The sequence below is a fragment of the Saimiri boliviensis genome, chromosome 16 (genome assembly GCF_048565385.1).
Source record: "Saimiri boliviensis isolate mSaiBol1 chromosome 16, mSaiBol1.pri, whole genome shotgun sequence".
NCBI classification, from domain to species: domain Eukaryota; kingdom Metazoa; phylum Chordata; class Mammalia; order Primates; family Cebidae; genus Saimiri; species Saimiri boliviensis.
Window position 1 is genome coordinate 58,693,907 of NC_133464.1, and position 20,563 is coordinate 58,714,469.

General features: G+C 43.5%; 1 protein-coding gene across 1 annotated transcript in view; it reads right to left on the reverse strand.

Annotated features, from left to right (window-relative positions):
• Positions 1-683: 683 nt before the first annotated feature.
• The window catches only part of FAM124A (family with sequence similarity 124 member A), a 57,509-nt gene continuing 37,629 nt past the window's right edge, over positions 684-20,563 (reverse strand). The window contains exon 4 of the mRNA XM_039473446.2: positions 684-1,703. Coding sequence (XP_039329380.1) covers positions 897-1,703 — 807 coding nt within the window. The 3' untranslated portion in view covers positions 684-896. The remainder of the gene's footprint in view (positions 1,704-20,563) is intronic.

The following is a 20,563-nucleotide window of genomic DNA, read 5'->3' on the forward strand; positions in this document are numbered from 1 at the left end:
TATACAGTGTGGCTCCTGTCATTTTAATATAGCTCTTAGATTGTGGTTTTTGAAAGTTGAAGAATCTTAAGACTACCTACCCATGATGTTTAATGGCCTATAAGTCTGTAATTCCAACAAATGACTCTTCCTCAGCAATCCAAATAAAGTCAGGTAGTAGAGTGGTCTTCTGAAGCCCCTCATCCGTTCCAGTGAATGTGCTGGTGAAAAGGTATACGCAGATCTAGTTTCTGGAACTCACATATTTTAAATGCACCAGGAGTCTGTTACTCATGCTAAATCTTTGTAAAATACATTAACCACTTTTGTATAAATCCAGATTTTCAGGTGTTGTGTGGCTTCAAAGTGAGGAATTAGATATGTTTACTTACCAAGCTGACTTTTTCCATTATAAGCAGTGCTTAAATATTCCTGGGGCCACTGTTCTCTGGTAATGTAAATATATGGAGAATCCAGTAAGGTGTGCATTACGTTATTATGCAGCAATCCCTCATACAAGTCACTTAGTATCTCTCCCACATTCAACATTTTGGCCTTAATTGATTTTCCTTCACACCATGGAAAAATTGCCAAATTGGTTCTGGCTGACTAGGTTTTCTTTCATTTCAAATAATTATATAAACCATTTAAATTGTATAAACCTACTAAACCATATCTCAAATGCTGAATATTCAAAAAACATATTTTATGACTTAAGTTTGTTGAGAATTTATTTGCATAAAAATTCCAGTATTTTTCTGCTGTGTTCCTAGAGATATACCACCCCCAGGTAAGGGTGGTAGGCAAATGTGTTACGGGCTCCTGGGAAATGGATCATGAAGAATTCGGTGTGCTCAGAGGCCAGAGGGGCCCTGGGGCCTGAGTTTGTGTGTTTTGAGAACGCCAGCAGAGGACATTCAGATGTAGAATTCCTCCAGGTCATTATCCCCCCGGTCAGCTGACCCTACAGGTGGTGGCACGGCTCCATCAGTCTGCTTGACTCTAGGGGCATCGCATGGGAGCTGTGGGGAGGGGTCTGTGATGGGGGAGGCGCTGGGAGCTGGGGGAGCAGCACTAGCTGTTGCTGACAAGCTGGAAGACCTTTTGGTGAAAAAAGGGAGGGAAGCCCAGGAGGCCTCTGTGGTCACCCTGCTGACAGTGGGCAGTGGTCCGTCCCTGGAGTCCTTGTGAGCTGCCCAGTGGCTGCTGCATCTTTCAGAGGGGAGGGGTGTCTCCACTGTGCTGCAGAACCTACTGGGGGCAGAATATGCAGAGACCACAGATAGGTCCGAGGAGGACAGCCGTAGGCCCGTGTCCACATCTGTCTCCTGGGCCCCCTCTAGGTCATCAATGGAGAGGAGGTGGCCGTGCCTCCGTTCTGATGCCCTGTGCCCTGGGGCACCTGTGTTTGAAAACCACTGTGGTTCCGCTGAGGCGGCCAGGGAGGGGCCTCCTGTGGGCAAACAAAACAAGGACTTGCTTCTCTGGAAAGACCAGGGAGGGTTGGGGGTACTGTTGGCTCGTCTGGCAAATTCCTGCTGGTGCCCAGGAGGCAGGCCCGTTCGGATGGGCCCCGGGTGAGGACTGTCAAGCAGGGACTGCTGGCTGCTGCCAGATGTATGGCTTGGTATAGCAGTGCTCGGTAAAGGAGTGGAATGACGTTTCTTCTCGGAGGAATGAAGTGCTCTGCCAGGTTTAGAAAACTTCTTGTGTACCCTTTGTGCCTGTGGGGGGAGAGGCAGATCACATTAGTGCAGGATGGGAATTGTTAAACGCATTAGGAAACACAGTTACCAATTACTGGAAGCTCCCAGCAATGTCATGGCAATAATGCATTACCAGAAATTTTGTTCTGCATTTTTAAAAAATTTTGATGCCCAGGCTTGATGCCAGGCTCTTGTTGCCCAGGCTGGAGTGCAAAGGTGCGATCTCAGCTCTCCACAACCTCCACCTCCCAGGTTCAAGAGATTCTCCTGTGTCAGCCTCCTGAGTAGCTGGGATTACAGGTGCATGCCACCATGCCCAGCTAATTTTTGTATTTTGTAATTTTTATAGTAGAGAGAGGGTTTCATCATATTGGTCAGGCTGGCCTCGAACTCCAGGCCTCAGGTGATCCATCCACCTCGGCCTCCCAAAGTTCTGGGATTACAGGCATGAGCCACTGCACCTGGTCTTGTTCTGCAATCTCTAGAGCAAAGATAGAGGTAGCAGAGCTTTGAAGAGCACCAGGCAGACTTCTCAGTCTGAGGAGGAGATTCCGCTCCTTATCACCATACAGAATACTTTTTAAAGCACACATGCCCATGGTGCTCAACAAATTGGCAAAAAGAGCATGGGCCTGGCTAAGCAGGATAATGGAGATAAGAATTATCACAAAATGTAAAAAGAATGCTTGCAGAGCCGGGCATGGTGGCTCAAGCCTATAATCCCAGCACTTTGGGAGGCCGAGGCGGGTGGATCACGAGGTCAAGAGATCGAGACCATCCTGGTCAACATGGTGAAACCCCGTCTCTACTAAAAATACAAAAAACTAGCTGGGCGTGGTGGCGCGTGCCTGTAATCCCAGCTACTCAGGAGGCTGAAGTAGGAGAATTGCCTGAACCCAGGAGGCGGAGGTTGCGGTGAGCCGAGATCACGCCATTGCACTCCAGCCTGGGTAACAAGAGCGAAACTCCGTCTCAAAAAAAAAAAAAAAAAAAAAAAAAGAATGCTTGCAGAGTTTGTTTTCTTCCAACTAAAGAATCACAATGAGCTCACCTGGTAGACACGGGAACTGTTACTGATGAGAGGACGGAAGTGATCAGTATGGGCTATGCACAAACAGTTTCAGAACAGATCCACATGGGATGTGATTCTAGTACATGCACGATAGCCAGGACACAATCTTAGAGTGGTCCATGGTTCCGGACAGTAAATACTTCATGAGTGAGGGGCTATCAGGAGGTTAGCATTTATCTATTTGTTGCTAGGAACTACTGCTTCCTCTATATACTTTGACTTTCAGGAACCGTGTACAGGAAAGGGAGCTGCTGCCTACTGTCTGCTCCCGTTCCTGTGGCTCCTGCAGGGGTTGGATGAGAAGCTTTGCCCTGTATCCCAGCCTGTCCTTCCGGTCCTGCAGCCCTCCCCGGCCCTCACTGTAGCTCATCAGTAACCTGTTTCTGTTGCGCAGAACTGGAGACGTCTCTTCCAATGTGCATTTGCACCTGGGGCTGCTTCTCTCAGCTTCTCTCTCTGGTCTGTGTCCAAGCCTATAGGCCAACCTTACTATGTAAGGTTTCAATTAAATAATAGGTTTGGGGACAGTGGGTCTGGCTTGACTTAGTATATAGTAATAGTATCTGACTTACAAATCCCTGAAATAAGAAAAGGGTTCTGACTAGGTTTTACTACAAAGGCTCTCTCCTGGAGGCATGGCCACCTCCTCTCCATTGATGACCTAGAGGGGGCCCAGGAGACAGATGTGGACACGGGCCTGCGGCTGTCCTCCTCGGACCTGTCTGTGGTCTCTGCATATTTCCTTGATCATTTGAATTTTGCTAAATAAGAGAGAAAACAGTCATGAGGCTATTTAGAAAAGAAGTCCTTGGGCACAGAGGTTGTTTCCGGTTCAGGGGTGGGGGGCAATGTTTATTCACTAAAATGTCTATCTTATTTTTCTCAAAGGCCAATTCCCTTGGGTGCCCTAAGTTATTTTTTTTCTTGATAAGTATGCATCACCTTGTTAATTCTATCTTCAAAGTCTTATTTGAGAACATGCACTTCGTGAAAAATTTTGCAGTCCAAATCTGCCTGAAAAAGGAAGCCTCTGTGGTTATTGCTTTATGAGAAGCAAAAGGTCAAGGTTCCCATGCAAGGATTGCCAGGGGACATGTAAATCATCCCACTGTCAGGGAATAGGGCACTGTTCAATTTGGCTTAAAATAAGGCATAACTGATGGAGGATGAAGATTCTGTAGTTTTGCAGAGATTTTCATGACTCTGCTTGTTTAACAGAAATCTACCTGTACTCTGTTTTATTTGTACCACATGATGAAGGTAGGAACCCAGACAAACCCTACGTTCTGCTGCTTTGAAGAGAGGTGGAACCTGATCTTTTTCACTGGAGGGTGCCCACATGCACAGTGGAGCTGCCTGCTGGGTGGGCGGAATTGGAGGCTGGTGTGGCACTGTGGATAATGGCAGGAATCCTAAGTGGCAGCAGGAGGCAGGTGGCTGAGGAGCCTCCACATCCCTCCTGAGGCCTGGAACTGATGTGCATGAAGGATTTGCCTGGGCAGATCTGGTGGTATTCTCTGGCTCTGTCCAGTGGCAAAGAGGTCAGTTTCTAAAAGCGGGGTCTTGCTGGATTTAAAGACAACTGGCCTATGTGAAGGATGGAGCTACTTTATGTGCTGTTCCCCTGGTGGTGGGTCCATCTCTGGCCTCTGGTGTGCTTGTCTGCTGACCGGAAACACTAGAGGCTGAGAGGGAGTTACTGTAGATACTTCCCAAGATTCCTCCTCAGTGGACCTTTCCAGAGTGAAACAGGAGCCTGAATCCTCCTCACATGGAAGCCTCACCCCTGGCTTTCAGCTTCTTAGGGGCTGCTCTCCCGAGCTGCTCCAAGTGACAGCAGCAATGTACTGCTTCCTTTCTCTTTGAAGCAGTGCAGGCTAGCTGCCTCCCTGGAATCCAGAAGCTCTCTTCTTTGCTATATAAGGAACTTTATCTAAGGAACAGAATAGCATCACATAAATTAATGTGCTTAAGGCAACCAGCCCGGGAAATCTGGTTATGTCCCTAAAGTGGCCAAAAGATTGGAATTCAGTAACTGATCCAAAAGTTTTTCCTGTACCTCTGAGTGTAGGCAGTTTGCAGTTGGGGAAGTGAAGGGGTCTGTGGTGGACTACTCAGCCAAAGCATCTTTTTCAAGGATCTGGGTGTCAAGAGGCTCATTACCTGGCACATGGATAGAATCCTTTCTCTTTTTAAATTTTTTACTTTTTATAGGTTTAGGGAGTACAAGTGTAGTTTTCTTATGTGCAAATACTGCATAGTGATGAGGTCCGGGATTTTAGTGTACCCATCACCCAAATAGTGAACACTGCACCCAATAGGTCATTTTGAGCCCTCACCCCCTTCTCTTCCCCTCCCCCTCTCCCATTTTGTGGAGGCGCTAGTGTCTCTTATTCCATTCCATATGTCCATTGTTCAGGTCTCACTTCTGAATGAGAATCTGTGGTATTTGACTTTCTGCTTCTGAGTTATTTCACTAAGATAATGACCTCTAATTCTAACCATGTGGCTGTAAAAGATGTGATTTCATTCCTTTTTATAGTTAAGGAGTATTCCATGGTATATATATCACATTTTTTTTTCCAGTTGTCACCTGATGGATACTGAGGTTGACTCCCTATCTTTGCTACTGTGGAAAGTGCTATGATAAACATACTAGCGCAGGAATCTTTTCGATAAGAATCTTTTCTTCTGAGATCACTAGTAAAGGTGATTCTGCCCCTCCCCCAGTAACTCCGGCAGAGTCTCATGATTTGTTCATGGGCAGACTTCACCCTCAGTCTCACACCTCTTTCCCAGTAGATCATTTCCTTTTGATTTGTCTTTGGCAGAAACATGACCAGTGTGACAATGTCTGCTGTTTAAGGAACCCGTGATGGCCACTTTAACACAGGGACTAATACAAATTTGGGGCTATCTCAAGAAAATTGGGCAACAGGTTCACATTGAGAAATCAGTCTTGCTCTAAAGAAAAACACCATGTTTAGCTTCTCCTTTGGGTGATGTTAATACACTCACTAAGGATGCTGGCCATGGGCAAAAACTGTGTTGTCTTTTTGGAATGGTCAGTACAGAAAGGATTTTGATGAAAAGGGCAAAGTTCACTCTAAGAATGCACAAAGCCTGTACATGTTTTGTTAAATCAGTGATGTTTTTAGGTAGAAAGTGAAAGTTGTCAAAGAGATACTGAGCTAGACAGGATGGCAGTTGAGCAAATGCTTGCTGGACTCATCTGTCTGCCTTCCTTTTCCTGTCGGCATTATGGAATGTAAGCCTTTCTGGAAAGTCATCAGTTATAGCAACATACCAATTCCATTATCTGCATAGAACGGCAGGTAGTCTAATTCAGGGTAAAGTAAAAGTACTTATTCCCCAAAATTGGCAAAATGGCAGCAAGGTGATAATGAGCACCCCCAATAGCTCCTGCCAAGAGTTACTTAGCCTCCGTAGCTTCACCCTGCACACCTCGAGTGATCTTTCTGAAAGCCAAACCTGAACAAGCCCCTTGGCAAAATCCACTCCTTGGCAAGTTCTACAAGACACGGCCTACCCCTTCAGCCTTGTGTCTTTCTAGAATCCTAACCCATGTGCTCCAGCAGTTTACAACTACCATAAACACCTCATGCTCATCTACATCTCTATGACTTTACATGGTGCCCCCGGTGTCCGTGCGCTTAGAGAACACCTGCCACCTCCAGAGAGAAAATTCAAGGTGCTGCTGTGAAGCCTCATTTGGCCTCTTCCCTTCATTTGGTGAACAACATGCACTCATTGCTCTTGGGCATATTCCTAGGAGTGGAAATGCTGGGCCACAGCATGAGCATGTTTGCAGCTTTAGTAGATACTGTCGGTTTTCCAAATTGGTTGCATCAATATATAATTCTACCAGGAATTTATAAGTATTCCAGTAGCTCCACATCCTCACTAGCATTTGGCGTTGTAACTCTTTTTAATTTTAGCCATTCTGGTGGGAAATGGCATTTCATCATGTTGTTAATTTGCATTTCCCAGATGAGTGATGATATTGAGCATCTTATTAGATGTTTATGGGCTATTTAGGCATTCTCTTTTGAGACATTCCTGCTCTTTATGTATATTTTGGATTTAACTCCTTTCTTAGATATATACATTGCAAAAGATATCATCAACCAGTTTGTGGCTTACCTTGTTTTCTTATTGGTGTCTTTTGAGGAACAGAAGTTCTTTTTAAAGTCATTTATCTTTTTGTCTTTCAGGCTAGTACTTATTGTGCTCTGGTTTATTTCTTTATTTCTTTAGCCATAGGGCCTCCTTCTGTTACCCAGGCTGGAGTGCAGTGGCATGATCATAGCTTCTTGCAGCCTCAAACTCCTGGGCTCATGTGATCCTCCTGCTGCAGCTGCCTGAGCAGCTAGAGCTAAAGGCATGTGACACTATGCTCAGCCCATTATTTTTATTTTTTATTTTTTGTAGATACAGGGTCTGGCTGTGTTTCCCAGACTGGTCTTGAATTCCTAGCCTCAGGTGATCCCTCCTGCCTTGGTCTCCCAAAGCACTAGGATTTCAGGCATGAGCCATCGTGCCTGGCCCTTGTTCTATTTTAAAAGCTTTTTGCTACTGCATCCAGTAGCCATTGTGAACCAGATTCTTAAGGACTGTGGATGACCACAAGTAGGAGAGAAAATAAGCCACTCTTGATTAAGCCACGATTAGTCAGGTCCCTGTCATTCTCAGTTGAACCTGAACTTACAAATTACCTCAATAAATAAGAGACATTGATATAATTAGAGGAACTGGGTTAACTGTTCAATCTTCACTTAGTGCTGTAAAGTTTTTAGGAACTGAGTTGCTTGACCTCTGACCCCGCAATTATGTGTTTAAACAAATGTTCAGTTTCGTACATAGCAAGCACTCAATACATTTCTGAATGAATAAATACAAAAATACATGTGAGATACAAATACATATCTTCTAAAATAGCTTAATATAATTTTAAGGTACTTATACATATGTAAGCATATACATATATGTCATAAATACCAACAGATATTATTTGATTATAACAGGAAAAAATTATGAGGACTCTGATATTTCTGGGGAAAGCAATAGCAATATCTAATGATAAAGAACAACTTTGCAAATAAAAAAATATCTGAGGGGTTGCCTCAGGGACCAGCTTTCTTTAATACAGGTTGAGTATCCCTAATCCCAAAATCCAAAATCCAAAATACTTCAAAATCTGAAACCTTTTGAGTGCTGACATGATGCTCAATGTAATGCTCATCGAAGCATTTTGGATTTTCGATTTCTAATGCCCAAGTGATAAGTATAATGCAAATATTCCAAATTCCAAAAAAATCTGAAATCTTGATCACTTCTGATTCCAGGCATTTCTGAGAAGGGAGACTCAACTTGCATCAGTAGTGACTCGGGAAAAATGTGGCAAGGATCACAGGAGATACTATTAATAAACAGAAAAGGGCTGGGCACCTAGGAGTTCTAGGAAACAACCCGGATATTGATCTGATATATATTAAAAAGCTATTCACTTAAGGAGGAACAACAGAGAAAATCAAGGTGATATCTAAGGACTCAGAGCTGACGCCAACAAATCTAATGACAGAATCTGTAAAACTGAAAGAATATTGTGCCCAGGTGCAAGCTTTCATCTTTCCTTGATACTTATTTTTGGTGTAACTTGTGAATTACGCTGCCCATTGGCTGTAAAACACAGACGTAGACAGAACTAATTTTTATATGAAAGAATCATCAGTTTCATTATCATTGATTTTAAGAAATTCCAAAAGAGAAATATCCTGTGACATAGTTCGGTGACCAGGAGGAGCTGACGGAAATGATCAACAGTAACTTAGATTAAAAAATTCCATTCTTACTTTATTTGAACGACAATCAAGAGATAGAGTATTTTGTTTTTCAATTAACCAGATAATTTATTCAATTCTCCAATTTAATTTTCTATTGCACTGAGGGTATAATGTTAGCTCATGGGACTGAACTTTAGCTAATTACTGCATTCTAGCCCAGAGGATTATTCAAGTTAAAAAGAAAATAAGCCAACTCAGTAGTACACACCTGTAGTCCCAGCTACTCAGGAGCCTGAGGTAGAAGGATCGCTTAAGCCCAGGAGTTTGAGACCAGCCTGGGCAACATAGCAAGACCCCATCTCATTAAAAGAAAAATGACATGCATATGTGTATATTTGGGAGCCTGACTGGAATCTTGGAGATTCAGTTTAATCCCAGGTTTCTCTAGCTGAACACAAGTGACATTTTCAGCTGAATAGCTCCTTGTTGGGAGAGCTGTCCTGTGAGGATATTTAACCGCATCCCTGACCTCTATCCACTAGAAGCCAATAGCACCCTGGCCACCTCCCAGTTGTAACAACCAAAAATGCCTCAGGACATTGCCAAATGTCCTCTGGTGGAGGAGCAATGCCAAGTGCCCCTAGGTGAGAATCACTGCTAAACTTTTGTGTTATGAAAACCTAATGCCATTGCATAAACCTAAGGGTCTAAATTCTCTGGGAATGTCTCCCTATCATTTTTCGAATTAAATTTTTATTTTAATAAACTGATATGTAAATAGTTTTAAAAACAAACTATGTTATAAAAAGCTTATAAAATGGGGGGAGGAAGAGATTTTACCCTTATCCAAGTCTTATTTCTTAGAGTAGTCCTGTCTATAGAAATCTCTGCAATGATGTTTATTATCTGTGCTGTCTGATATGGCAGCCACTAGCCTGCCGGTTCTCCCCAGAGAGGACTCTCTCAGCCTCCTGCCTGGCAAGTGTTAGGAACCTGGCAATACCAGAAGTACAACACAGAACTGCACTTCTTTCTCCTGGGCTTGGTATGGAACTCCCACCCTTGACTGTGTTTGGTGTCCTGTGGTCTAGGTCCATTGCACTGGTCCACCTTTCCAGAGAGTAAGCTTTGTCTTGATGGGAAGGGAAGAGGTACCTGATCTGGGGGTTCGGCTGCTGTGTGTGTGTGTGTGTGTGTGTGTGTGTGTGTGTGTGTGTGTATCATAAAGCTTTATTTACAAAAATAGGTGGTGGGCCAGTTTTGGCCTGTCTTTGTTGCTCCTGGTCAGTTGCTTTCTGTACAAACTTCTAAACCAAGTTGCCCACTCTCTCATCGAGGCATAGACACTGTCTGTTTCCCTTTCAGCCTGGCCGCCTCCCTCCTGCTCCTTTCTTAGGGCCCAGGCCTACAGCATCAAGTCTTGGCCATTTGGTGGCTCAGAATGATAAAGACAAGAGACAATCGGTGAGGGCAGGAGGGGAGTGTGGTTTAGGGACTCTTGATTTGGTACGGAACAGACGGGAGGTGTGCTCCCAAAGCCAACCTACTGACCTCATGTACCCCCAACTTCCTTGTAAGAAGGTAGGGGGAAAAGGATATTCTGGTTTTGCTGAACTGGGCCAGCCACATGCCTTGAAGAGAGAAGTGGCTGGTCTCACAGCTGGAACTTCTCTGAACTTTAAGTATGAGATACTTATTACCATTTTGGCTTTTTGGCCTGGACTCTAATCACTAATTCAGGGAAAACTGGGCCCCTATTACTTCACATAATAAAAACTGATTGCAGGCCAGGCGCAGTGGCTCAAACCTGTAATTCCAGCACTTTGGGAGACCAAGGCAGGCGGATCACAAGGTCAGGAGTTCAAGACCAGCCTGGCTAAGATGGTGAAATGCTCTCTCTGATAAAAATACAAAAATTAGCCAGGTGTGGTGGCGGATGCTTTTAATTCCAGCTACTCAGAAGGCTGAGGCAGAAGAATCACTTGAACCCAGGAGGTGGAGGTTGCAGTGAGCCGAGATTGCACCACTGCACTCTAGCCTGGGCGACAGAGCAAGACTGTGTCAAAACAAAAAACAAAAAACAAAAAAAAAAAACCCTCAAAAGCAGTGCTATTGCAAGGCTGAGCTAGCTGACCATATCGAAGAAGGATCCACACCTAAACTGTGGTAACACCAGTGAGTTAGGTCTCCTCATCACCTTCACAACCTTCCATTGGACTTGGGCAGGTTATATTACTGCCCAGATGGCAGCTGGCCATCACAGTCTCCACCTAAGTGTCCTCCGCCCTGGCCACTCACACCATCATTAGAATCAGCAAATACAAGTATTTGCCAGGAAAGATACTGGCAGTCTTCAAGGCTGAGATTGTCATGAAGTCATGCCAAGAGGAACAGAAATGAGAGCAGAATTTATTGTATTATGTGGGCTAGTACTTTGCAATCCTTGTTACACATAAGAATCACCCAGGAAGCTTTAAAAAGAAAAAAAAAAACAAAACCCTCTCCAGAGCAACTGAAACAGAATCTCTGGGGTGGGTCCCAGTCATCAGCTGAAAAGCTCCCCAGGTGATTTGAATTAATGTGCAGCCAGACCAAGGCCAAATTCCTGATTTTCCCTTCTGCCTAGCTGGCTTGGCTTCTCTTGTTCTGGGGCCCTTCTCTATTTTTATGGCTACTGAAATTATTTTATTCTGAATGACCTTATATTTTCATGACTAGTTACTCTTCAAAACTTAAAAACCCTCCTTTTTACTCTCTGTGAACTAAACTCTCACAACCTCCCGCTCCAAAAATCTGTGATTCTGGAAAACTGTAAAAATGGAGACGTAGAAAAATCGTGCCCGTATAATATGCGGTGAGAAAGCCAGCTGGAGAGGTGGCGCCGGCATGCAGGCGTGCTCCTTCCCTTTTGTCTTATCCCCTAGGATGGTAACTCCTTTAGCATTCACATTTTCCCCCTCTTTGTATACAATTATCTTGGCTAAAGTATGCTGAACTTGTCCTTTCAATTAACCTCTGTCTGGAACATGATATGGATAATGGAAATTCCGGAGAACTAGTTTCCACTGCCACATTCCCCTCTCAATAAATTTTTATTTTGTTCTTATCTGCAAATCTGTTTAAATAACAAAACTTGCTTTTTAGCCTTGAATCCTCATCAGTTCCACCCATTTCTATGGCTTACATAAGTTTGCTCTTACAGTATTATCTGTTAGCTCACTTAAAACAGAGAACTATTGAATATATTTGTAATGCTTATGCCAAAAACACAGGCTGCCTCTATCAGAAGAGATCAACTAACTGCCCACAGAACAAAGACCCAGGCTGAACAAACAAACGGTCCATCCAGCCTTCCTCAGAATACGTCATGGCCTTTGTAGATTCTAAAGAGTAACTATAGGTCTAATCTTTTCCATAAATCTGCATAAGCGGGGAGAAGGTTGATTGTTGAGATTAGCCTTGTACTAACAATACCTCTTCTCAGCAAATAGAATTTAGGACAGCATCTCAGAGTTCCATGGGTTAGTAGGATACATGCCAAGAACAGGTCAAGAACTTGCTGTGGCTATTCTATTAACTGCAAAGCAGCAGTCCTTAGGTGCTTTCCTGGCCAGAATTCTGTGTGGGCTTTCTTGAGTGGTAAAAAGCAATTAAGAACATTATAAATAATAATTTAAAAAAAGTCCCATCTTTGAAGTGCATAGTATTTAAGACACAAATGCAGAAACAGAAGGACCTAAAGATGGGGCAACTTGATAGGTGTTCAAAGAATATGTCCATTAACTAAGCATAAGCATCTTCACCAGAGACAAGATGGGATGAAAATACATTGTAAAGAACAAGTTATGTCAAGTTTGCATTTTCAGATATGGCAGCAACGTCATATATAGTCAGTGGGCTATTTGCCTGAAGAAGTACCAGCCTGCTAACCTGCTGGGAACCCTAAGGCTAGGACGATCTGGGCCTGAGGTCTCTGATTCAGACTGGGCCCACGCCGGAGTTGCAAGGGGCCTTCACAGAGACAGCCCAGAACCCCATGTCCACAGGATCTGGGAGAACCCAGAGTAAACAGGTCATCTTCAGGAACACTGTGGGTGAGAACCTGTCCCCAGATCTGTCTCACTGATTGTAAACTCACCCAGGACAATAGCTGTACGTGAAGTAGTCCTGGCTGGGATTAAACTAACCCTCCATTCGTTTATTAGGGTGGGGGTTTATATAATCAGATACAATTCTGGAATATCAAGGTAGGTTTTCTGATCTGCTTTTGGGCACAGAAAAAAATCAAAAACAAAAAACTTTTAAAAATTAGCATTTGGCCGGGCACGGTGGCTCAAGCCTGTAATCCCAGCACTTTGGGAGGCCGAGGCGGGTGGATCACGAGGTCAAGAGATCGAGACCATCCTGGTCAACATGGTGAAACCCCGTCTCTACTAATGGTGCAAAAAATTAGCTGAGCATGGTGGCGCGTGCCTGTAATCCCAGCTACTCCGGAGGCTGAGGCAGGAGAATTGCCTGAACCCAGGAGGCGGAGGTTGCGGTGAGCCGAGATCGCGCCATTGCACTCCAGCCTGGGTAACAAGAGCGAAACTCCGTCTCAAAAAAAAAAAAAAAAAAATTAGCATTTAATTAATTAAAGTAACCAATTTCGAGCTCAATTTTCCCTTAAACTCACTGAGTTCAACTCACAAATCTTATTCTACTAATAAGTCTAGCAAATGTTAACGATTATTTTTTAAAAGGGCTTTGTAGCTTAATTTCCTTTAACATCTTAAACTTCATTTATACGTTTAATGTATTGATTTTCTTTTTAAGTAGTTCATTGGTCTAATTAATAAAATTTTAAAGTACTTAAGTGACTCTTATAAATCTGATCAACATATAAACATGGTGACAATTAGATCCTAACTGTTTCAATGTTACAAATTTACTAAAACTTTGTTGTCATATCCCTCAACTTAAAAGTACGATCTAAATCAATTCTAAACTACATTTTAAATTGGAATCACAAGGTTGACCTCCTGTCTTAATAGGTCAAATTCTCCAAAACACAACAAATTCTTAAAATACCAAATGAGCAAATTGTTTCTCAGCTACCACAAAATGTTAATATCATGTATTTTTATTGTATTATTTATATTAATTCTAAGTTTTTCTGTGATTAAGTGTCCATTAAGGAGGTAATTATATAATTCCCAACAGTTTGGTATTGCTTTCCTAGCTGAGGTTGCACACAGACAGCAATTCTGGCCAGGGGGTATCCCAACAAGGAGGGACACACAGCAGCCTCTTTTATGGTTTCTGTAACAGGGATTCAGAACGGAAAAGGGCTGTGCACACAGCCCATCTCGCTGCACTTGACTCAGATTGCTGACTTCCATCGTGGCTTCATTGGTTCTGCGTGTCTTTGTTTCTCCTAAGACGCTTACATCTTACTCAGGTGGATTCTGCCTCTCTTGAGGCTTTGCTGCCTCTGTAGCCCTCTGATAATGTGGTGTTCCTGAGTTAATGGAAGAGAGGAGCTGGTTGAACTTGGAAGCCCCAGATGTTTGAAATGTTCTATTTGAGAATGATACTAAAGGAGCAACCCCAAACCGGCCAGGCAACTGAAGAGAGAAGCAGGTTTAGGAAGGAAAGCCACTAAAGGTCCTCATCACTTGGCAATCAACACCATTAGACTTAAGCGGATCTTGGAAAGCAATCTGCTTTATTGGCATCTGGGCCCTACCACATGGTGTCCTCTTGTGGCCATGCATAAGCCTGAGGTCCCATTTGTACCTGTTCAGGCTACAGGACCCTGATCCTGCCATCTGAGTGACTGAGCCTGGGTAGACACTTGACCTAATGAAAAGCAACTAAAAGACTGAACTGAGCCAACTGGATTCCCCTCTCCTTAGTAGTGTGAGTTGGGTTTTGACTTTCACCCATTTCCTCTAGTGAAAAGCAGATTAAAGACCTCTTTTTGTTTTTTAAAAAATATGACATTAAGAGAAGGTTATACATTTCTTCACTCAATCATGACCAAGTTCTGGAAACTTCCTCCTTGGTCCTGTTATTTCTTCAACTGTTCTCATGACTCCTTTCCATTGCCCTTTCAAAGGAAAGAGGTCAGGCCTGACTTTATCCCTTGAGACTGTTTTGTTTGTCAGGGACAGAACTCACACTATTAAGAAGAGAGATTTAATGATCTGAGGAGATGCCCACAACTGCAGGAAAGCAGCTGGGGCACACGATAAGTGGGTAAGTGGAGCCAAGGGTTCCGAGGCAGCAGGGCCTGTTCTTTCTCTTCTCTGGCCTTCCCTCTGCAGGCCAGCAGCCTTCCTCGCACTCAAGGCAGGATGGCTTTCTGTCCCTGGTGGAAAGCATAGCTGCTGACCACTCCCCAAGCTTTACATGGAAGAGCCGACTTTTCTTTCTCAATTCCAATCGCCAGTTCCTCGTGACGTATTGACCCACTGACTGCAGCTAGTGAGACGGGACTGGGTTGTTCTAACATGGCACTTATGTGTGAATGGGGTAGGAGGCTCTCAGTACAGGAGAACATTTTAGTTGGCCACAATATGGAGCTGACCAGTGCTGAATATTAATAGAAAGGCAGCTTAACCCTTATACTCAGATCATCGCTTAGGTGGTTCAGGAATACCTGTTTCTCCTAAAACAGCTAGATCACATTTCTCATTTACATTGTTCAAAATGAATCAGAAAAAGAGAACCCTTTTAGAAAAAAATCTTATTTACATGAACGCTATGTGACAAGAAATGTATAAAACTTAATTTCTTGGAAATTTATAGGAAATGAGCAGATAGCCATAGCCTAAAGATTTAGGTGTGACTTCAACCTCGCAGTTCTAGGCATCTTCTTTGCTTCTCAATTTCAGGAAGCTATTATTGTCTCTTGAGGTCCAGAAAAATCTATTTGCAATTTCCTATAAGTATTTCAGATAAGCAGTATGCTAGGATCAGACTAAAATGAAATGCATTTAAAATAATTTTAATTCCTATTTATATTTTGTATAATATATAATGTAAAAGCAAGGGAAAACATTTGAAAACAAATGTCATTTCTTCCACAGGAGGTTTTATCTACATGCTTCCAGAAGTTTTTGGTTTGGATTACTAGTGAATCTTAGCATGTGTGAGGACAATAAGTGCTTGACTCAAGTAACTAAAAATCCTTAGGCTTTGAAGTTTTAATAAACAGCGATTTGAGAAACAGAATCAACCTCCTAAATTTTAAAAAGCAGGTTGAACCCATTTCCCCCCACTGGCTCTCCTGATACACTATATAATTTTTATTATGTCAATTGTTTATTGTCTGCCTGCCCCTGCTAGAATACAATTTCACGAGGGCAGGGACTTCTGTGTTGTTTACTGATGTATTCTGAGCTCACAGAGCCTGGCACGGAGCAGGCACCCAATAAATTGGCTGAATGGACAACTGGTTAAATTTAGGCATGACATAAATTCCTCCTGACCTAAAGATTACAGGTCTTTGTTGATGCCAACAACTGCCATAAGGATTAATGACAGTAGCAGATGCTGTGGCAGGACTTTTCTTAGTCCCGAGTGTCACTACGAGGGCAGTGGTGCGTGGTGGACGCCCGAGGGCTCTGTGTGAGCAGAGGCCAAGGAACGTGGCTATGCAGGAGGCAGGCCCCCTTCCCAAGTAGGTGGCCTTGTCTTTCAGGATGATAATTCTCAAGCTTCCTGCCCTCGCCACTGCCATTCTGACTTACAGACATTTTTACAATTGCTATAAACTTGCGGTGTTGTTACTGGTAAGTCATCAGTCTCTGTGGCTCATAATGGGCGCCATCACCTTCTAAAATCTAGTTGTCACGTTCTGCCATAAACAAACACCTGCAGATGCATCTTCAGAGCATTACTGAGTCCCTGCTAACTGACTTGGCTTTGGGGTTGGACGAGTAGATTCTTGGTCACTAATGCACATTAAAAGTACAATTTTATTTTACAAAGGTGGTTTCAAAGAAAAAAGGAAAAGAGTACAACTTAGGTACTTACTTTAGGAGTACAGAGACACTGTGTTTGTCTTATATGTTACCTAGCAGATAGCCTTTACATATTCTAAAAATCTGGCAATGTTTATTTGGTGGCCTCCACTGGTGAAAGTCCCTCAAAACTGCACCCTAAAAATGGCTGAGAATGTGTGCACTTCTCTCCAATGTTTATTATAAAACTTTCAAACATCCAAAAGTGTTAAAGAACAACATCACTATACCTACCACTGATTTTATTTTTAAAATCTACATATGTACATATATTATCTATATACATATACATATGAGAATATATATGTAATATAATATGTGTAAGTTTTTGGCGAGCCACTTGAAAGTAGTTTGTGGCATCTTCTAGAATGATTTCTATAAATCCCACATATGTGACTGAGATGGGCACATGTTTCCATCAGCCAACCAAGCATCTTGAATTCCTATCTCAGTAGGAAGCTGATTTTTTTTGTGGTCTGAAAGGAGGCCCTTGATGTTGGGAAGGCTCTGGGCAGTCACCAAATTCAGCTAATGGTGAGCCACCTCCATGCATTTGAATCCTTAGTGGTTTATGTGCTCTGACGATGAGGGTGGTGGCAGCGGCGGCAGTGGTGATAATAGCAGCAGCTAATTCTTAATAGTCCTTACTGTGGGCCAGGATTTACCTTTCTAAATTCTTTACCTATATTTTGCTCATTTCATCCCATAACCATATGGCCTTGACTGTGTTGACTTACGCGCACAGGAACTACCCAGAAGTCCCTGCCCTGTAGCATTGTATAGGGTTGGCTATGAGGTGTAAATGCACAAGTGGCCATTTCTTCATGCGCTGAAGGTTACAGCAGGGCTGTCCCCAGTCAGCTGGCTCAGTGCTCCCAGGCCTGCATCTCCTCCAGCTTTCACCAGATTGCCATTTATAGCTTCATCTGGCCCTGGGCAGGTGTGTTTTAGGACTATGGCAAAGGGTACCAGCTCCTCCTCAGGTCACCATGTCACAGAAGTTGAGACAGTGAGAGACAGATGTGGGTTCCAGCACATCCCTGATCTTCCTGACTTCCCACCAGCCTTCTTTCCCACTTGGTCACAAGCTGATCTGGGAAGATCTCAGCCCCAACACCAGGAGTCTCCTCCGCCAGCTCCCCCGGCTGTGTGCTATCCCTAGGCTAGACCACTCCTAAGCCTCTGAGTGTGCCCTGACTGGCACAGCCATCCTGTGAGGGGCTTACTCGTATTATCCCCATTTTACAGAAAAAGAAATAGAGGCACAGAGGGGAAAAGTAACTTGCCCAGAATTGTAAAGCTAGCATTTGGAAGAGACAGGATACAAATGCAAACCCTGGCTCAGAGACCAGTCTTCGGATCATTATTTTACTAATACACAAAAGAGGAAAAATGATTCTTAGCACTGAGGCTTGAAGATGATATATACACAATGTCTGAACCATGACAGATGCAAATATATGCTTAATAAATGTGATGGACATCTCAGTTACTCTGATTTGGTTAAATGAGTGTATATGGTGACCACGAGTACTTTGAAAATATGTACAGCTATTATAAACCCATAAAATGCAAAAACTAAAATTATAAATAAATGGAAGCCACTGCTGTGGAAGATAAACAGTATATGCAATTTTTTTTTTTAAAGAGACAGGGTCTTGCTGTATTGTCCAGGCTGGAGTGCAGTGGCTATTCACAGACGCAATCATAGAGCACTGCAGCCTGAAACTCCTGGGTGTAAATGGTCCTCCTGCCTCAGCCTCCCAAGTTCCTGGGACTACAGGTGTATGCCGCTGCAGCTGGCAGGGATATGTAATTTTTGAAGCTTTCTTAAGTTTCAGTTGAGAGAGATCTCAAAGCACAGGCTACTGAGGAGGCACTGACATAGAGGGACTGACAGGCAGGGCTTGAGTTTCTGAGGATATAGAAGGTGAAGGGTCAGGTTTTAAGGAATCCCATAGGATAATGGGATCATGGACAGATGGCAGGGAGAGGGGGCACCTTGGGGGTTTCAACCCAAGTGGCTGCTCTCATCCAGTCACTATAATGTTTTATTTGATGCCAATTCTAATTTATTTCCTCTTCCAAAGTTGGGCAATAGCAATCATGGGCATTAAAACCATTCCAAAGCAAGCAAGTCAGCACCACTGGCCTGGAGTACCAATGAGTATAGCTACTAAAGGCAACAGCCACCATTGACTTTGTCCTTGGTCACATGAAAAACATTTATGCGCTTTCCAAAAAGTCATAGTAGAAGGCCACTTACTGTTATTTTGAATGATTCTCCTAAAACAAACCCAATGAGATTCAGCATTTAGAAAAGTTTGTTTTCAGATCTGGACTTTTTTTTAGTCAAATAATGAAAATTTCATTTTTCGTTCTGATTTGGCTTCCAGGAAGCTGAGCATTTAATCCTTAATTCCTTTCCTGCCCTTGCTGTATTTACTTTCTGATCTCTTAGGACAACTATCCTGCTATGTATATACTTGCTTAAATTTCTTTTAGATGCCAGTATATAATTTATAAATACCAAATACAGACACTAAGAAGTACTGAAGAAGTAAAACTTAAACTAAACAGGATTATAGGAAATTCCCAACAAGCAGAAGCACAGGGAAGGGACATGGTTGACTTGCTTCCTTCCCAAAGGGAACTGGAGGGCTTCGTGTGCCCAGGAGGAGGCTGTGCTTGTTTTAGTCAGGCTTTCCACCTACTTGCAAATCACTGAGTCTGAAGCTCATGTAGCAGAGGGTTCACTCGGCCAAGCGAGGGTTCCCCTGAGAGGCAAGTGGGGCTCCACCTCTTGTTAATCCCATCACGCTCCAGCCAGGGCTGTGCAATGCTCTTGTCCCTGGAAGGGTGAGGACGCAGGGGAGAAGAGGCCTCTTCAGGGATGTGGCGAGGTCTAGGGACAGAAAGGTTGGCCAAGGGGCCAAGAAGGACCATTCAGGCCGTTTTTCCATCCCGTGCCAGGGAATACACAGAGAACAGGCTCTCTGCCTGGTTAAGAGTCACCCAGTCTCCTGGGGCAGGGCTGGCATTCTGGCAGGCAGGCCAGCGTGAGCTCTTCAGGAGCAGATGGATGGAGCCCCCTGTGGGGTGGATCTGGAGGTCTTCGCTTCTTACCACCTCCCTTTAGGGCCAGCGTGTCTCCCTCCCCACCTTTGGTCGGCACAGCACAGGGAGGTGTCAGAGCAAGAAGCCTCCTAGTGGGAAAGGCTGTGGCTCCCCACTAAGGGCCGGCAACCTGCCAGCTACACTGACCCAGCAGGGGCTACAGTGGGCTAGGAGGCCTCTGCCTGACCCCGTGGCCTGGGTGGGTGCTTGCAAACATCTGAGGCCAGTCGATGCTGGTCATGTGGCACTAACTTTTCAGTACTGAGAGCCTGCTGTGAGCAGGTGCTGAGATAGTTGCCTGGGTAAATTATTAACTCATACACAGGCAACCTGGGGAAGAAAGTGACTTCTTTGAGATGACAAAAATCCAAACTAGTTGAACCTAGATTCTTTGGTAGCAAAGCAGGGATTCCCTTCACATAAAGTCCCAGGGGCCCAGGGGCTCACTCTCTCAGCATGAAGCCAAGAACCAAGAGGAAAGTTCCTTAAAGTGAACATAATGTTTGACCTTCCATTTGAATGGGAAAGAGGTTGGCAGCAGAAAAAGAGACAACTAACCCAAAGGTCTCAAGCCCATTTAGTAAAAGGTTCTTTTTCCTACATTTTTGGGGATAAGTGAGGAAGAAAAAGAAAAGTAATTTTTAAAGGAAAAAAATGGACATATGTAGCTCACATAACAAAAATGATGTGGATGAAAATGTACCAAAATGCTCTGTGATGGTGGTAGTACCATGAGTGACTTTTTAAAATATTGTGTAACTTCCAAAACTTTTTTGGGGTAATTTGCTTTGATTACTTTCTAATAAAATTGTAATTAAAAGTATGAAAACATCAAAAAAAGGATAAACAGAAGCTAACAAAAAAATAACTTCTAAT